This window comes from Parasteatoda tepidariorum, chromosome 5 (assembly GCF_043381705.1).
Source record: "Parasteatoda tepidariorum isolate YZ-2023 chromosome 5, CAS_Ptep_4.0, whole genome shotgun sequence".
Lineage (NCBI taxonomy): Eukaryota > Metazoa > Arthropoda > Arachnida > Araneae > Theridiidae > Parasteatoda > Parasteatoda tepidariorum.
In genome coordinates, this window is record NC_092208.1 from 30,581,185 (window position 1) to 30,600,187 (window position 19,003).

The following is a 19,003-nucleotide window of genomic DNA, read 5'->3' on the forward strand; positions in this document are numbered from 1 at the left end:
TTTTTTGTTTAGTACTTGTACTTTTACTTGTACTTTTTACTCGTTACTTTTTAAACTGAGAACTTTTTACTTTTTACTCGTTACTTTTTTTAAAAATACTTGTACTTTTACTCGTTACTTTTTTAAAGTAACGTTGCCATATATGGTACTACTTAATTAAGTAGGATACTTGAGGTTCTCCCTTGTGCCATTAATATGTTTTAGAACATGAAGATCCGATCATTAGATCAGAAGTAATTCAGGGTGATCTATTTTTTCCCCAAACAATATGGAATGACACATTTGTTTGATTTTTATGAGTAACTAAATCAGACGTGAAACTAAATCAAAAGTAATAAACGAGAAACTTTAGTTCGAATTTTAACTGATAGTGCCACCTGAGGTTATCTTTATACCATTAATTATCCTTAAACACTTATTATTCTACATTGCGAGAAAGAATTCATAAAAATTTTTAAAATTTTTCTTTTATTGTATCTTTCATTTCAATTACTTTATGCACTTGCGTTTAAAATGCATAAAAAAGTTTTGTTTTTCTGAGTTTTTGGGTAATTTTTCCTTTTTCTTATTTTTTTGAAACAATTTTTTTTTCTTAAAAGTTCCAATTTCTTTAAGATAATTATATTAAATTCGTTAAATATAATTCTGAATTATTATGTTTACCAATTAGATTGAATTATGTTTGCCTATTGATTGTTATCAAATCAATTGTTTTAAATTCGTTAAATGAATTTGGTGAATTTTGAGTGATTCTTAAAATTATTTGCAAATAAGGAATTTAAAAGTTTAAATTTTAAACCTGAATGAAATGTAGGTATTCTGTTTTCAGGAAATACATGTTACAAACTAGAGAAAAGTTCGTATCAATGTATTTGATTCTTTGTACTTAATACCTAGAACTTTTTGAAGGTGCCTATTATACCGAGTGAAACATGAAATTAACGAGTACATTGAGTATGAACCGTGAAATTTCCTGATGTACCCAATTAAAAATTTCAGGATTTGGAAACACAGCAGTTTGCATTTATTCTGATATAAAAAAAATTAAATGAATAAAAAAATGAAAACTAACGAAAAAGATAAGAGACTTGAAAAAATGCATAGCTGATAGATTTTCGTAGATAAAACACATTTCTCTATCTTATCATGCGTATTTATAAAGCAACATAAAAACTAAAACATAGTTCTAAATTAATATTGAACCTGAGTAAATTTATAAATTAACTAAATTATCTCAGTTTGTTTGTTTACATTCTTTCGTTTATATAACCTTTTAGTTAAATTTAACTTTTAGCTTTGTTTGAATTAGTTTTTCGATGCTCAAGCGAGAAAAATCATTAATTAGTTTCTTCGAAAATTTTTAAGCTTGTACGTTGAAGAATTCATGTGCATGACTGCTTACTCACTTGATATTTCAGTTTATAGTTCTTTGTTTCAGAAATGAAAGAAGTTTCATCGATTTGTCGAAAGTATATGCATCTACAAACTAACACAACGAGGATTTGTATTCTAAAATTATGGTAAAATAATCGACAGCAGATTGTCCATCCAATAAGACACGCAGGTTTTAGGGATAGGAACATTTTTACCTATACGGTTTTGAAATCGAACAACTGGTATGGTTGAAAAACCGTGAATACAAATCTATACGGTTTTGTAAGCATACATCAATAGGATGGCTCAAAAACCGCAAATATTAGCTACGTTATGTTGAGCTCTTTCGTTAAGGAATGCATATTTAAAGTTAGATTGTGGTTAAGTTGGGTTCTTTTTTTGTCAATTGAACCAAGGAATGTGACTTAACTAATTTACCTGGAGGCACCACCTACCGAGAGAGATCGTAAATTCTAGACTCTCTAGTGTTAAGCAGCTGTGTGGTGCTATCATCTATGCGAGAATGAGAGTTTCGTATCCCAATAGTCCAGATTCACAAATTGGGGAGTGAAAGACACTGGAAACTTTTCCTGTAAAAAGAATTCAAGGAAGCGGTGGAAATATTGTGGTGTCAACGCTGGGACTCGGACCCCAGTTCAACTATTCTTGAGTATGAACGACTGATCCTCTTTGCTATAATATGTACCCAGTTACAAGGAACTAAGTGGCTTCAAAAGTAGGCATTCTTGCTAAACCATATTTGGAGGAAACGGCAATAAACGATTTTTCTTTCAAATAACAGTTTGATTACCTTCTTTTTACGGTAGTTTGACTATTTTGGTTGAATATGGCAAAATAACAAATAAATAAATTGTTATTTAGCCATTTTTTCCTGGAAATTCTAACGATGCATATACTTCACATTAATACTTTATATTATGTATATAAATAGTATAATAATATATTAATTTATATTAATTTTCCTTACCAGATAGGCCACCAACGTCCATCTTTTTCAGATTTTTGGCTTCCAGAATTACAACCGTTAGTTTTCCGGCTGTCGGGACGTATCTCAGTGAGAAACAAATATCTCCAAGCTTGTTTTCCTATCAAATCACAAAGTTTGAATTAAACGAAAGATATTTCCATTAACCATAACAGTGAACAACCGATTAGTTAACGACATACATTTCACCGATTAAATAATAATTTGAATTACTGCCGAGGAAGCTAGCAAAGAGAGGAACAACGTGTAATTTCAAGTTCAATAATATAATTTTATAACTCATTTTAAAAATGTGTTTTGAAACTTAACTATTTCTTAAGAAATTTCCTATCTTATGTCTTCTTATGAACTAAAAGAATCTAAACAGTTATAACTGCATTTTTTATGTGATAATTTAATGGTTATTCGATAAATAGAGTTGCATACATTAAATAAAATATTGCAAGCACTATAACTACTTTTCTTAGTTATCTATTAAAAAATATTTAATATCAATTTTAAATAAAATATGGAAACTATAATAACCATTTTTACGTTTAAATTAATTAATAAAATTAAATTAAATTTTTTTAATGTTTTTAAAATTTTTGAAAGAAAAAGTTTTCAAAATTTTTTTTAAATGTCCTAATTTCAAAAACTTTTGTAATTCTCAAAGAAAGTAAAATTATCTTAGTGTTGTAGAATAGAAATGTAGATTCCCCATTTTTAGTTAGAGGTTATGTTTCAGAACCATATATGAGGACTGGTCTTCAGCGAATACCATTTTTATATGCACTCAAAGATGTTTCTGAGAACCTTTCCTTCAAAAACTAATATTTTGTGTTCTCCATTTTTAGTTAAAGGTCATGTTTCAGCACCATATATTAGGACTGGTCAAGGCCATTTTTTACGCACTCAAAGATGCTTCTGAAAACCTTTCTTTCAAAAACTAATATTTTGTGTTATCCACTTTTAGTTAGAGGTCATGTTTCAGAACCATATATTAGGACTGGTCTTTGCTGAAGGCCATTTTCTTTGACCTTCTCAAAGATACTTATGAGAATCTTCTTTCAAAAACTGAAATTTTGTGTTCTCTATTTCTTAGTTAGGAGCCTTGTTTTCGAACTGTTTGGAATAGCCTTCGCCGAAAGCCACTTTTTTTTCTTCAACAAGCATGCTTTATTGAAAAGCTGTTATTTTTGTACTCTATTTTCAGTTAGAAGCCATGTTTCAGGGTCATAATGGGACTAGCCTAATAAGAGTTTTATAGATTAGAAACTCTGTTTTCACGGAGAAAAAAATAGCCACTTAGATTATTGGATAAAATTAATTACAGTTTTCAAACAAATTTTTTTCTAGCCCGATCTGAAGGCTATTAAAAAGTAGGGAAATTAATTATTAATTTTAATTATAAGATAAATGTAACAAATAATACAAGCTGTCAGAGAATTGGGCATTACAAGTGTTTACTCATGTATAACTGAAATTATAAGTTTATTTTCCATGATAGGTGGCAACGCAAACTTAAGTAACACAATAGTTTGCTGCATTGTTAGAATTTTCATTCCAAAATTATGGAAAAATATCAGGCAGAAGTCTGTTCTTCCGATTAACTGTAAAGTGTACGGTAAAGAACAGTTTTTTACTTTTACGGTTTTGAAACCATTTACAACTAGTATGGTTATAAAACCATGAATACAAAACTATAAGTTTTTTTTAACCATTTATAACTAGCATGGTTTAAAAACCTTAATTTACATGAGTTAATGGGTCTTGAAAAGTGCCCGATGCAATTTGGGGAGGGCTGGACACCCAAAACTGTTTATGTGTCGAAGGGAATGGAGGAAATAGTGTGGTATCAATACTGTAACTCGAAAGTCTGTTCTGTCTGTCATGAAACTGACAAATCAGAACTAAGTGGCTTTATTAGGTGGGTTAAGTAGCGATGAAATTGTGGTTGTTTACATGCATTAAGGGAAAGCAGTAAATAAACAGTTTTTCTCACAGTTAACAGTTTTATTGCAATCTTATTTGCGGTTATTTGACAGTTTTGTTTGAATATGGTAAAATAATAATTAAATTCATAGTTATGTAACCATTTTTTCATTGTACGGAAATTTAAATATTTATATAATTGGTAGTAAATGTACTATCTATAGTCTTAGAAATGGTAAATTCAATACTGCTAATTATTTTTTTTTGCTTATTATGCTACGAATAAAAGTACTTGTTTATTGTAAAAAATGCATAAATTATCTTTTATATATAAAGAAAAACTCTATTTGATTGCACTTTGTCCGTTTTTTACTACCTTATAATTTGATGTATATGTTTGAATTTTTATTTCGATCTCCACATTTTAAAAACTGTATTATTTCTTCGAATACCATCTTCTATCGAATCGAATATATCTTCGAATAATATGTCTTCGAATTTGAAATTGAACGGTCTAACTTAAAAACCACTCGATTTCAAGTTAAAGCCAAATTAAACGTGCAAATTGTTTCAAGACATTAGTTTATGTACAAATACCAGCAATGGAGAAATTGTAAATCAAGTTCCCGTGCATTCACACCATGCCTGAATTATTATCACTTCAGAAATCGCCAATTTCTGCATACTTAGGATATCGGCAGTAGTTTGTTTACAGTTAATTACTAGATGTCTCGATTTTTTGTTTTCTACGCTGCTATATTTCTACAGATAATTTCACCGTTTCAAAATGTATGTATGCTTTAAGTGTGTAATAAGGATAATTACATTTTAATTCCAAAATATCTGCAAAATAGTATTGAATATTTTAATAAATTCAATTTCTATTAGCTTCTGCTGTATTAAACCTAGTTCGAATTCATCGTAATATTCTCTTTAAGCTGTGTATGTTACAAAATTTATTTTAAGAACCAGTGTGCATATGCAGCGTGAATTAATAATTCCTACTTTATATTTAATTGCAAAAATAACGTTATTGATACTTGTGTGTATCTTATCCTACTGTAATTATAAATTGCAGTGTTAGCGAATACATTAAGTAATTATAAATTGTAGTGTTAGTGAGTACATAAAGTAATTATAAATTATAGTGTTAGTGAGTACATAAAATGATGGCAGCTACTTTACTCCAAGTATTGTTAAGGAACACTCTTGTATTTCTCTACACTAGGAACTATTCTTGATATACGGTGTAGTAAAACACCTATGTTCAAGAATTATCTGTAGTCGTGTAAAAGAACACCCTTGTGCTTCACTACGCTAGGAACTGTTCTTGGTTCATGGTGTAGTGTGGCGCCTATATCCAAGAATTATGTGTAGTCATGCAAAAAAACACTCTTGTGTTTCCCTACACTAGCAACTATTCTTGATTCATGGTGTAGTGTAGCGCCTATATCCAAGAATTATGTGTAGTCATGCAAAAAAACACTCTTGTGTTTCTCTACACTAGCAACTATTCTTGATTCATGGTGCAGTGTAGCGCCTATATCCAAGAATTATGTGTAGTCATGTAAAAGAACACTCTTGTGTTTCACTAGACTAGGAAATATTCTTGATTCATGGTGTAGTGTAGCGCCTATATCCAAGAATTATGTGTAGTCATGTAAAAGAACATTCTTGTGTTTCACTACAATAGGAACTATTCTTGATTCATGGTGTAGTGTAGCGCCTATATCCAAGAATTATGTGTAGTTATGTAAAAGAACACTCTTGTGTTTCACTAGACTAGGAACTATTCTTGATTCATGGTGTGGTGTAGCGCCTATATCCAAGAATTATGTGTAGTCATGTAAAAGAACATTCTTGTGTTTCACTACAATAAGAACTATTCTTGATTCATGGTGTAGTGTAGCGCCTATATCCAAGAATTATGTGTAATCATGTAAAAGAACACTCTTATGTTTCACTACACTAGGAACTATTCTTGATTCATGGTGTAGTGTAGCGCCTATATCCAAGAATTATGTGTAGTCGTGTAAAAGAACACTCTTGTGTTTCACTAGACTAGGAACTATTCTTGATTCATGGTGTACTGTAGCGCCTATATCCAAGAATTATGTGTAGTCATGTAAAAGAACACTCTTGTGTTTCACTAGACTAGGAACTATCATGGTGTAGTAAAACGCGTGTATCCAAGAATCATCTGTATCATCTGTTTCATTGTACAAATTTTGGTGTAAAGTAGTAGGTACCATTTTGGGAGTGAAGATTCGCTAAATTTTTTTACAATGATTATTTGTCAGAATCAACTCCATCAGATTTTGATTAAATGTAAGATGCATATCCAAACCATGTTAAGTATTTTGAATCTATAAGTCTAGAGATTTTTTAAACGATTGTGTTATAAATGCTTAATACTATGTCTAACGATTATGATTATGTAACCCAGATAATGATAACAAAATCATAATGAACACTTCACTTATGATGCTCAGGTTACGTTAGGCTAAAAACCTTTGTTTTTTTAAAAAATAATTAATTTTGTTTTTAAAACAGAAGCTCTACTAAATTTCTTACTTAACTGTGACTCGAAAGCATGTCAAGTATTAAGTACGTTTACGATTTCACCAACTCATTTAATTTATTTCTAATTTCCTCTTTAATAAATAAAAGATTATCATTTAATTAGCATATAATTATTTTGTTAATTAGTATTTTGTTATGTAAATATACCGGGTGTAGTTTCAACAGTGATCGACGATTTGAAAAAAAAAAGTTTGAAAATACCGAAGATGAGAGATCTTACGGTTAGCTACATTCTGCTTCAAAAATTAGTTAATTTGTTCAGGTATATTTTAATAATTAGTTACAAATATAGACAATAGATGTTATTGCTTAGTGAGAATATTATAAAAAAATTTTTTTGGGAGAATTCCAAACCATTCTTATTAAAAAAATTTAATTATTGTCTCCCTAAAAATATTTAAGCATGAATTTATAGTTTTTCGTAGTCATTAAAGCCATATGCTTACGTACCTTGTAACTTATTTTGTAGTTTGGTGAACTTCAAAACTTGGTTTAAGTAAATTTTAACAAATTTTTCATTTGTATCTCTTTCCTTTTTTCTTTACATTGAAATGATTTTCCAAATCGTCAGTCATTTTTGGGACACGTAATTTGTATTTTAAATCCCCCCCCCCGAAAAAAAAATATTCATAGAAAACTTTAAAAAAAAATATTAATTTTAATTAGTAATTCAAAAACTTTAAGAAAACAACACAAATTATTACAGATTAATATTTTAACTTTGTTCTTTAACCAAACTTTCATTAAAAAAATATAGTTTCAAATTGCATTCGTGTTATATTTTGATAAAATATAACACTATGGGTTTTCTTTTCTTATTTTATTTTAATAGAGAGATTTGATGATTAATGTCCAAAAATTATATTATTTTCATCTATTCGAAGATAAGGAATGTTGTTCATAATTTGTATTATTGGGTTAAGAATATAGAAAAATTTATCAGCTGTGTTGGATTAGAATAGAATATAAGGCAATTGTGCTATATTGATTAATCACTTCAGATTATCCAGCCAGAAGTTCAGTTTTGATCAAGACTGGTTTCATTTTATTGGTATGGAATGTTTAGTTTTAGTTTACTAAGATGAATTATAATACAAGTCGCTCAGTTCAGTTCAGTTTTATTGGAATAGAAGATAAATTGAACGGTTCAGTTTTGATTTATTGTGATCTGAAATAGAACAGTTTGACAAGTCTTGATTTACTTGAATAAAAGATAATGAAAACTTATTAAATTAGACAAGTTGTTCCTCTCTTTCTACGATACATATAAACACACTAAACTAAGTCCATATAAATTATTTTCCTAAGACACAACGCGAGTTCTACTAATATAATAAATCAATGTCTCCGAATAAACATTAAAAAGCGGCTCACAAGCAAATTATTAGTTTTGCAAACACACGAAAAAGAAGCATAACACGAATTAACTGAAAATTAAAAACGACAAACTGAAGGAAAAAAATTAACCGACAGCGAAAGCAAGCAACGTCGTTACTCGAACGCAGAAACCAAAAAAGCAAATGCACAACCACAGACACAAACGTTTACCAAAACAACAACATATATCCAGGCCATGACTGATGTGTATACTTACAAATTTGGCAGACGCCACAGGCCAAGACGAAGTTTCAGAACAACAATTAGGTCCAACGGAGATTGACGAAATGGCAAAAACAGCAGGAATTGGTATTTTGAGAAAGAAAAATTATACGAATCAATTCATAAAATCATAAGAAATTAAAGCATTGTTGATTGATTGTTCTGATGGGATGGTAAATCATAAGGCTAATAATGGAAAACAAAAAAAAGCATAAAGAATGCGCATGCGCAACTAAAAGTGCTGCTACAGAAACTAAAGGCTTAAAAATAAAAACAATAAATAACTAACTTAATATAAAAACTAAACGGGTAAAATGATCTGGAGCTAAAAAATCATGAACCACTAAATAGCCTAATGAAAAATTATTAAATGGAAATGCTCTAAGTCTTATAAGCGTATTTCAGTTACTAATAGAATAACCTGCAGGTTATTCTCATAGAATAACCTACCTACAATAAACTATATTCTAATTCTACTTTCTCTAAATTGATGTGTCGCGAAAATGTCTACTTTCAAATATCTACAATTCCTACTCTAAAAAAAATGTTGAAATGCATATGATCATATAATTTCACACAAAAACAAATACATTAGTTATCGTCTACAGAATATTTTTTTTTCTTTCTCATGAATAAATATGTTCTTACAAATTTTAATATCTGTCCAAAATGCATTAATGAGCTTTTTGTACCGTACTGCTCTATACCTCAGGTAGTGAACATCGATTCTAAAAGCAGTTAAACTTTTACATTTATTAAAGAATTATCATTTGTGAATAATTTTTATACGTAATAAAAATAACTTGCAAACGATAATTTTGGAAACTATTAATTTTGGAAACTATTAATTTTTGAAGATGAAGTAATTAATAAAATATATCTTATCAAATTTAAAAAAAATGTTAATGCATGTTTTCTTAATATACATAGCGCATTATTAAAATGCTTTAACAGAAAGAGGCTATCTTAATTTCTTTATCAGAAAAGTTCTTTAAAACTTCTATCAGTATAAAAACATAAGTAACTTATGTAATGAGGGATTTTATGACTGAAATTTTGGGATGAATTGCAGAATGCTTTTGCAGCCATTATATTTTTATGAAACTAAAACTATACAGTTACGTTATAAAGCAAAATGTGCAATAATATTAAAAATTTTTTAAAACTATAAGAAAATATATGAGAAGCAAAACTTCAACTCATAAAACAGCATTTAAGTTAGTAACAAGTCATGTCTTTGGCAAGTAGGCATAAAAGCAAAAATCATATAGCCTCTTAACAAAAGCTGTTAAAATTTGTTTTACCCTGGAAAATACTGAAATTAATAAGAATGTTAATAGTTGATTTGGGGGTAATGAATTGCATTAATCACCACCTACTGGCTAGGCATTTTCTTAAGAGGATATAATTAGAAACAACAATTTGATCGAAATGGTATATTTTTTTAAAAAGAAATCTTATTTTAGGTTTAAACGTAGAGGAATCTTAATTTGAAAATCTATAAAATAAATAATAGAAGTTTTCTGTTCTTAATTAAAGGTGAATTCATGAAAGAGAATTTATTATTGGCATACAATAAGAAAATCATAATTCTTATCGATGATAGCTAATCTGAAAAGCTGCCAAGGATTCAATCAAAGTTTTTAATGTCGTTCATTTAATAAATATCAACTCGCCAAGAATAAATAAGAGAGTAATCACAATCTAAAATTCATTAATGGAATTCAGATTGCGATGCTGACTTAATTCACATTTAATATCTAGATTTAAATCTCAAAAAGTTAATAAATATTGTATTCTCAATTTGTAAAAAAAAAAAAGAGAATCGAAATCGGAAAAAAAAGAAGAAAAAAAAAATCTTGGCAGATTGCCAGATTAGCTTCACTTGACAGATTTGCCAGTCGATGGACTGAGAGGCCCGGTGGAAATTTCAACTCGCCAAGAATAAATAAGAGAGTAATCACATTCTAAAATCCATTAATGGAATTCAGATTGCGATGCTGACTTAATTCACAGCTAATATCTAGATTTAAGTTTCAAAAAGTTAATAATTATTGTACTCTCAATTTGTAAAAAAGAAGAATCGAAATCGAAAAAAAAAATAATTCTTGGCAGCTTGCCAGATTAGCTTCACTTGACAGATTTGCCAGATTAGCTTCACTTGACAGATTGCCAGATTAGCTTCACTAGACAGATTGCCAGATTAGCTTCACTTGACAGATTGCCAGCCGATGGACTGAGAGGAACAACAAAGCTAAAATTTCTTCTTCAAAAATAATTTTCTGAAATAATTTAAGATTTTTCATGGCAACAACAGCTTTACATTATTTAGAGTTGGAACTGTTACCTGTCCTTGTTCTCCTTCTACGCTCGTAAGATCTTTCCATTCTTCAATCGTTTGGGCCAAATCCACAGTGTTCAATGGAATTTTCACTTCTCCAATTTGATCGTGTTTGGAAAAGCGATCAAAGTCAAAAATAGCGAATACTAAAGTTTTGGATGTAATTTCAGCAAAAGGTACCTTTAAAAGATATGCACAAAAAGTTCAATTAGAATTTCAATTTTAAAAGTCCAGTCCATGCATAAGGTTTGGGAGGATAAAATATTCAATAAGTACTTTCGTTATGACTTATCCCCAAATAACACGTAAATTTAATTAACTACAAATCTCTTGTAACTTGCAGTACAGAGTTTGTATAATTAACTACCAAATGAATGATGTAAAAGATCCAAATTTAATTTGTTTGGTTATTGTTTCTAAAGTCCAGATTTAATTTGAACATCTCAAATTTTACTTAATCACATTCTTGATTATTGCCCCATCAATATATGATAAATCAGGACTAGGCAGAAGAGCCTGAATGCCCCCCGAGTGTAAATTTCTTGGTTAGACGCCCATAAATTGGTAATTATTGGACGAAATAAAAAAAACTATTCAGCTCTTTATAAAAAAAAAATCAGCAAAATATTTATTAAAATCTAAATTCATATTTTATTTATTTTTTATGCAAATTTATGCAAAAATTATTCTATCTTAAATAGTTCAGTATTCTCAACAAATATTCCACTTTTTGTAATGTAAACATCATATGAAATTTTATAGGTGACCTTTCCGTTTTGTATTCGGATGCATTAAAAGTTCATTATCAAATTTATTTTCATTATCACTATTATTCGCAAAGAAATAAATGAAAACAATTGAGCTCAGTTTTGATTTAATGGAACTGTAAATGATATAATCACCACTGACACCATAAAATATTTATTAATTGAATAAATATTTATTAATAGGTGGCAGGAGAGAGTTATAAAGCTAACAGCTACTACCACCTGGCCTTCGAACATAAATGAAGTACAGGATAAAAAATTCAAAATATTACAAATAGTGCTGGTAGCAATGATTTTAGAGGAAGCTTTTGTTAAAATAAGTCATTGAACTTTTTATTAAATAAATAATAAGCAGTTGATAATGATAAATTTGTAACTGAATAAATACATTTTTAAGTCTCACGTTTTTCCACAGCGTTATAAGACATCAATAAGCATTTTTTTAAAGCTTTTATATATTTTAGATGTCATACATAATTTTAAATCTTGACTTATATTACCTTTTCGACAAATACAGTTTCAGAATTGATTAATCGCTACCAAACCAATTAGCCAAACCGAATTCAAGAGTAATATTTATAGGGTTAATTCCATTTGCAAGTCACCAATAGTTCACTAAACCTGTTTACACTCTCAGAAAAACTGGTTCAACATTAAATCATGGTATCTGTACCATAATGTGACATCAGTATGATGATAGAATATGGGCATCATATGATATCAGCATATATTAAAATCACAATTCTTTAAAATTTTTCCGCAACTTTAATAATTGTTAAACTGAACCGTATCTTGTAATCAATCTTAAGAAGGAATATTTGCTAATAATATAATTTAACTAAAATTATGCTATACTGCAGGTAAAACACTTCATAGCAAATTATCTTTTAATTGCAAGAATATATTAAAATTTAAAATTTAGAAAAGAAAAGTTCAGATGAAACAAAAGTCATGTTTCGAATACTGAATTTGTTTTTCAAACAATCACATTACAAACAAATTATGACAGGATTTTCTCTCTCTTTAAAACAGCAGCTAGCTCTGCCATAATTTGTCGCCAGTTTGATAAATTCAATAAACATATTCAACATTTGAAAGTTAATAGTTTATTTCTTGTTTTTCTAAATTCACTTTTTTCTCTATTTTATATTTTAAATTTATTAAATCAAGAATCACAGTTCATAAACTACCACTTTAAAATATATATTTGCTGTCCGGAGCAAGTTTATATTTTAAATTAATAATATTGATGAAAAAGATAAACTATGGTTAACAGAAACTTGTTTGTTATTGTTATACTTTATGTACTGTTTGTAGTTCCCAGTTGGCATGTTTATGGCAACTGTGAACATGGCATGTTGCCATAAACATGGTTATGGCACATGCATGGTTAGGGCACAGTTGGCAGTCATTTTTTGCACTGGTTTTTCAGTGTGGGGTGAATTGTACATTACTATAAATACAGTAATTTTTTCAAGGAAAAAAAAAGTTCAAATCACTTACTTTAAAATTGAAAGTTTCGTTAAAGACCGGATTCAATGTTTTTCTGTGCACTTTAGTTTCATGTTTCTTTTTTTTGTCCGGAAGAAGATAAACTTTGACGTAGGGATCTGATGTCCCTGACATATCCAAACCAGGAAGATCTTCAGCTTGTATTACAGTTACAGCTAACTAAAATTGAAAGGCAGTTAAAAATAAGAACATTAAATTACATTTATTGAGTGATGATTTGATTTTTCATTATGCGTACAACTGTTTGAAACATACATTATTTATTATGATAATAAAATTGTCCCCTAAAAAGAGAAAATTACCTATATAAAAGTAAAATGCTCTTGAATAAATAAAAAATTAGAATATAAAAATAAATAGAATATAAAAAAATAATAAAATGTATATGGAACATATAAAAATAGAATGAGAAAAAACTTTAAAGAAATTTTCAATGAATCAAATATTTCCAATTAATGTTACAAAATATAATTAATATTTACAAAACTCTTAAAGGAAACTGGTGATAAAACTAACGTTAAATAATGATATTAATGTTAGTTAGGCGGGCATTAAGCATTTTACATTTTACTTTTTGATATGTCTATAAAGGTTTTTCGATTAATTTCAAAATAAATGTATAATGATTAATTATACATTCAAAATTAATGTAATTAATTATAAATTAATTAAAAATTAAGAAATGAATTAAAATAATAATTTTTTATTAAAAATAAAAAAAAATAATTAAAAATTAAAAAGTTAATTAAAAATTTAAAAATGTAATGACAAATTAATTATACATTTCAAATTAAAATATTATTGTACGATTAATTATACGATTAATTTCAAAATAAATGAACGTAGCAAGAATTAAAACAATGACTGAGAAAAATCAAATAAAAAATAAATAAATAAAAATAAATAAAGAAAAAAATATCAAGGGGAAAAAAGAAGGAAAAAAATTTGGTAAAGAAAAGAAGTAAATGAGAAAAATCAAGGAAAACCAATGTACGGTGAGAGAAAAAAATCAAACAAAACGAGAATAATGAAAGAGAAAAGCAAAGGAGAGAATAATGAAAGAGGTGAAGTCAAGTAACACAAAAATAAGAAACGAAAAAAAGTCTAGAGAAACAAATACAATGACAAAGAAATTTCAAAGAATAAAAGAGAAGAGAAAAATGAAAAAAGCAGAATAATAAAAGATAAAAATTAATGAAGAACGCGAGAAAAGTGTGAGAAAAATGAAGGAGAACCAGAAGAGAGGAAAATAATTAAGGAAAATGAAAGAGAAAAAAGAGTATAATGGTACTAGTGAAGGAAAAAAACCTAAAATGAGAATAATGGAGGAGGAAATGGTAAGTAAAACAAATCAATACTAGAAGAAATCAAGGAAAACAATGAGAATTAAAGAAAAAAAATCAAGGAAAACGAAAGAAGTGAAGAGGGGAACATAAACGAAAAGCAGAGTAGTAAAAAACTAAAATCAAGGAAATCACGAAAAAGAAGGGGGGGAAATGAGAAGAGAGGAAATAAATCAAGGAAAGCAAGAATTATAGAGAAAAAAATCTCTGAAAACAAAAATTACAAAAAATAAAAAAAGAAATAGGTGAAAAAATTTGCTAGAATCTACTCAAATTTTTTTATTTTTTCAAAATATCTAATAAAAAATTATTTTTATTTAAAAAACTGAGATATTTCTGAACAATACAAACTCATTTTAGAATATTTCCATTCTTACGTTGTTAGAATTGAAGTCATAATCTAATTTGTATTGTAATCTCCCCAGTTTTTCTTCAGATTTTTCACTCTCTTTTTCACCCTCATTATCTTCCATGTTGTCTTGTAAGTCTTCTTCATCCGGTTGTACCTAAAACAATTATTCGATTCTTACACTAATTAAATTTTATAATAATATTTCGGATAAATAATATGGATTTCGTGTCAGTAAATTACGTATACAGGGTGTTCCGTAGTCACCACCTTTAATGCATATATTTAAAATCCTTGTCAAAAATTAAGTAAAACAATATGCTCATTAATGGTCGTAAGGCAATATTATAAGAAAAAAGGTGACGAAAACTTGACGAATCATGAGAGAGGAAGGCAAGAATCAAATCCTCTTTGATTGCCAGAAAAGAACCCAAGTCACAATTCCTGATGGTTCCATCAAATAATTTTAACGGATTATGTTAGATTCAGTGCGATTAATGATGGTCCAACATCATTTGATGGTCACTATCATCCAACATTTTACATAACATGTTCATGATTTTTGACGTGCCAATAAACTTCCATCACTCCATGATGGAAGTTTATGGTTAATCATCAAGCGAAGTTTGATTCTCACGGACCAACAATCCATGATGATCCGTGTTGGTCCATGATAGTTCCAACTATACATTTCAATGATGGTTGAATAGGAATTCTTGTTGGTACTCAAGAATTATGTCATAAAAACAGTTTGGTTTTTTTTTATGTTGGACCATCATAAATGAGTCCGAATTCCAACATAATCGTTCCAACATTTGATTTCTAAGAAACTGTGATGGAAATTTCTGATAGTTCAACATGAACAAACCATCAAAACAAGTTGCTATTCTTATGTCGGACCATCATAAATCAGTCCAATATCCTACATTGGGATGATAGTTATCTATGTTGGTTAGCATGAAAAATATAATGGTTTATGATGGAATTATTGATGGCTACCATCAAGATTTTGTTGGTCCATCAATGAAAAACAGTCAAAAAGTTTGAATTTTGAAGCCAGAAATTGAAGGCCGTTTATTAGAAGCACCTTCAAGCTTCATCATACTATCTAATTGTTATTTTTATGATTTTAATTCCACCTTTCTCAATAGTGATTTGTCACATTTCGGTAATGGTTTTGGTTTTTCTTTTTTTAATAGAAATTTTCAGCCTCTACGAAGTATTAAACAAGCAAGAAATTAACTGACTTTCTTATAGTGTTTGTGGCACTATTTAAAAAGCATTTAATGTAATTATTACATCGTTATAATTACCTATAACATATAGTATTTCAACCTTATAATTATGAAACCTTGAAAAAAAAATTGTATCAAAATTTGACTAATTATTATCGAGGAAGACGAAATTGAAAATGTTGCAATGCGTATTTTGATCAACTGAGGAAACTAAAAGATGTGAAAGAAAGTTGAAATAAATATTTCAGACTTGTTTTCCATAGTTTCTAAAAAATATGCATTAAGGGTGGTGGTTAGGGAACATTATATAGTATGTGATCAATTACCTTTTCCTTGTAGGCGTCTCCTAGGAACCCCATGCCTTTGAGATCGACTCCGCCTTTTCCTCCTTTTTTGTCCTTCTTCCTCCTTTTGCACCATCGTCGGAGGCAGCAGCAACAGATGCAGACTAGCAACAGTCCGATACCGATGATAATCAAAATAATTCCCCATACGGGGACTGAAAAAAAAGCATACAATCATTGAATATCTATGAGGACAAATACACTAGATTCAATGCTTCAAAAATCTATATTTTTAAGAACATACGTGATAAACTCTAGAAAGTAATTATGAAAATATTATCAGAATGAAAAGGAAAAAAACAGTCAGAAAGAGACGGTACCTCTGACGGTTCTACTCTCCAAAAGTCGTATTTTGACCGGCATTTTTCTCCGCATAGCAAAACCGGTTTTTCTGTGTTATTAGATTGGGGAATAGTGTATTGGGAAGAATCATTCTCCCAACTTTGCCCATTTGCTAAACCGTCAATGGGTTAAAAGTTGTATCTGGCACCTTAACACTCAAATGCAGAAATACACTACGTAAATTGGAGGTTATTTTATTCACGTATCAGTTTCAATAGTTATTAGACCAGTTGCGCTAAAAGCCGTTACAATGATGTGTTGGAAAAGTTAAATTTTACACTGGGGAACAGCTTTTTTTCTGGTGCATGAGATTTTTTTTAACTGATCATGGATATTTTCGCGTAGCTTATTTCAAATTTGCAATTTTCTCACTCCAAGCTGCAATATTTTATGACACTTTTTAGTCTACTTTTTCTTAAAATGAATAAATTTAAAACGTAACAGGAAGTCGCATAAATGTTGCGACAAGCATCTAGTGGAATTAAAGCACATCATCAAGATTAATTTTGCAAACCCATGCCCGGCAATGACGCCGATGATAGGAAAGTGCCTCTAGACAGCACAATAACATTTCCACTCATGGGTTCCTATACAATTTTAATCCTCATGATGTGCCCTAACTCCCCTAGAATTTTGTTGCAACATTTACGTGATTCCCTGTTTTATATAACGTCTTTAAACTTGTTTATTTCGATAAAAAATACACTAAAGATATCATTTAAAATATGAGTAGCTTTAGGAGCAAAACTAATTTAAGATTTCAAATTCCCGCATCCGAATCAGGCTAAATTAAGTATTTGTTTAAATACAACAAAAAATATTTGCTTCCCAGTTCATTAAGTTTTAAGGCGAATCAGCAAACGTTCGGTGTTCGCTGTCATTAAAGACCGAGAATTACTTAAAAAGTCACTACAGTGCTGGAGAAACCCTTCATGACAAATTCTCCTTCACCTACATAAGTAATTTCAGAGCCGTGGTGGCTCAGGGGATAGAGCGCTTGCCTCCGAATGACGTGATTCGGATTCGCATTCCAGCAATGGTTGGTCGGTGCGAATTCCGCACCCGGCTCACACCGACCACAGTGCTGAAGTAAAATATCCTCAGTGGTAGACGGATTATGGGTTAGAGTCCCCTTTCTGTCAGGTTAAACATGAAAGATTTTCGTGGTTTTCCTTACCATCTCAACACAAATACGAGTTGGTTCCATCAAATAAAGTTACTAACTTCCTTCACTGCTTAGTCTCACCAAAATTTGTTTGCAAGACGTGATAGATCAGGGGATAGAGCGTTCGTCCTCCAATGAGGTGAACCGGGTTCGAATCCCAGTGATATCTGGGCGATACGAATTCTGCACCCGGCTCGCACGGACCACAGTGCTGATGTAAAATATCCCCAATGGTAGGCAAATCAAGGGTTAAAGTCCACTTTCTACCAGGCTAAACAATGTAGATCTTTGTGATTGACCTCTACATCTAAGGCGAAGGCGGGTTAGTTCCATCAAATAAAGTTATACGATACACTTCATCTAGGAGTTCCCTTGCCTTCTGGATTGGGTTCAAAATCACAAGACTTCAAAGTTGATCATTGGTAGTTGTAAGTATTAAATTAGGTCGACTGTTCAACGACGAATGTAAAATATATAAGTAATTTAAAGTATAGAAAAAGAATCAAAATACGAAAAAATACGAAATTGCAAACGAATTGCCTTCAAAATACGGAATTGCAGCAAATTTTTATTTATAACCGTCGTTGAGCAGCCGATCCGATTTCTGGGTTACGGACTACTAATATTCAATTCCGTAGCCCTGTAATTTTGAACCCAATCCAAAATACAAGGGATTTTCAAGATCAATTTTTGGGAGAATTTTGTCTTCGTAGAGGACTTTTTGGTATAACTAACCAGCATTTGCGTTACATGAAGTGGAAAAACACCCACGGTCAGCTTGACGGCAAGGGACCTCTATCCCATGATCCGTCTACAACTGAGGATATTTTGCGCTGTGGTCAGTGCAAGTCGGATGATTAAATCGTATCGACCAGCCATCGCTGGGATTCGAACCTGGTTCACCTCATTCGAAAGCGGGTGCTCTATCCCCAGACCCATCAGGGCTCACAAAGAAATTTTGGAGAGATTAATCATTGAAGGGAGTAAAGTTTGCCATAACTCTCCTTTTTCAAAACTTAAAATTCGCCATGTAAAGTTTTTCCAGCTGCATAGCGTCTTCTTAAGAGAGTCATCACAAAGCTTTGAGTTTCTTTTTATCAAAATTAAGCCGAACTTTAAAACCATTTCT

General features: G+C 30.0%; 1 protein-coding gene across 3 annotated transcripts in view; it reads right to left on the reverse strand.

Moving 5' to 3' along the window:
* Positions 1-19,003, reverse strand: part of LOC107449342 (Synaptotagmin 1) — a 68,470-nt gene that overhangs the window by 13,466 nt on the left and 36,001 nt on the right. For 2 of the 3 annotated variants that reach the window (XM_071181235.1, XM_016064842.4), the window contains exons 3-7: positions 16,350-16,522; positions 14,817-14,945; positions 13,088-13,255; positions 10,824-10,997; positions 2,363-2,471 (exon numbers count right to left, since the gene is read on the reverse strand). In XM_071181235.1, coding sequence (XP_071037336.1) covers positions 2,363-2,471; positions 10,824-10,997; positions 13,088-13,255; positions 14,817-14,945; positions 16,350-16,522 — 753 coding nt within the window. Of the gene's footprint in view, positions 1-2,362; positions 2,481-10,823; positions 10,998-13,087; positions 13,256-14,816; positions 14,946-16,349; positions 16,523-19,003 lie in introns of all 3 variants that reach the window. The other variant, XM_016064838.4, reaches the window with a different exon arrangement.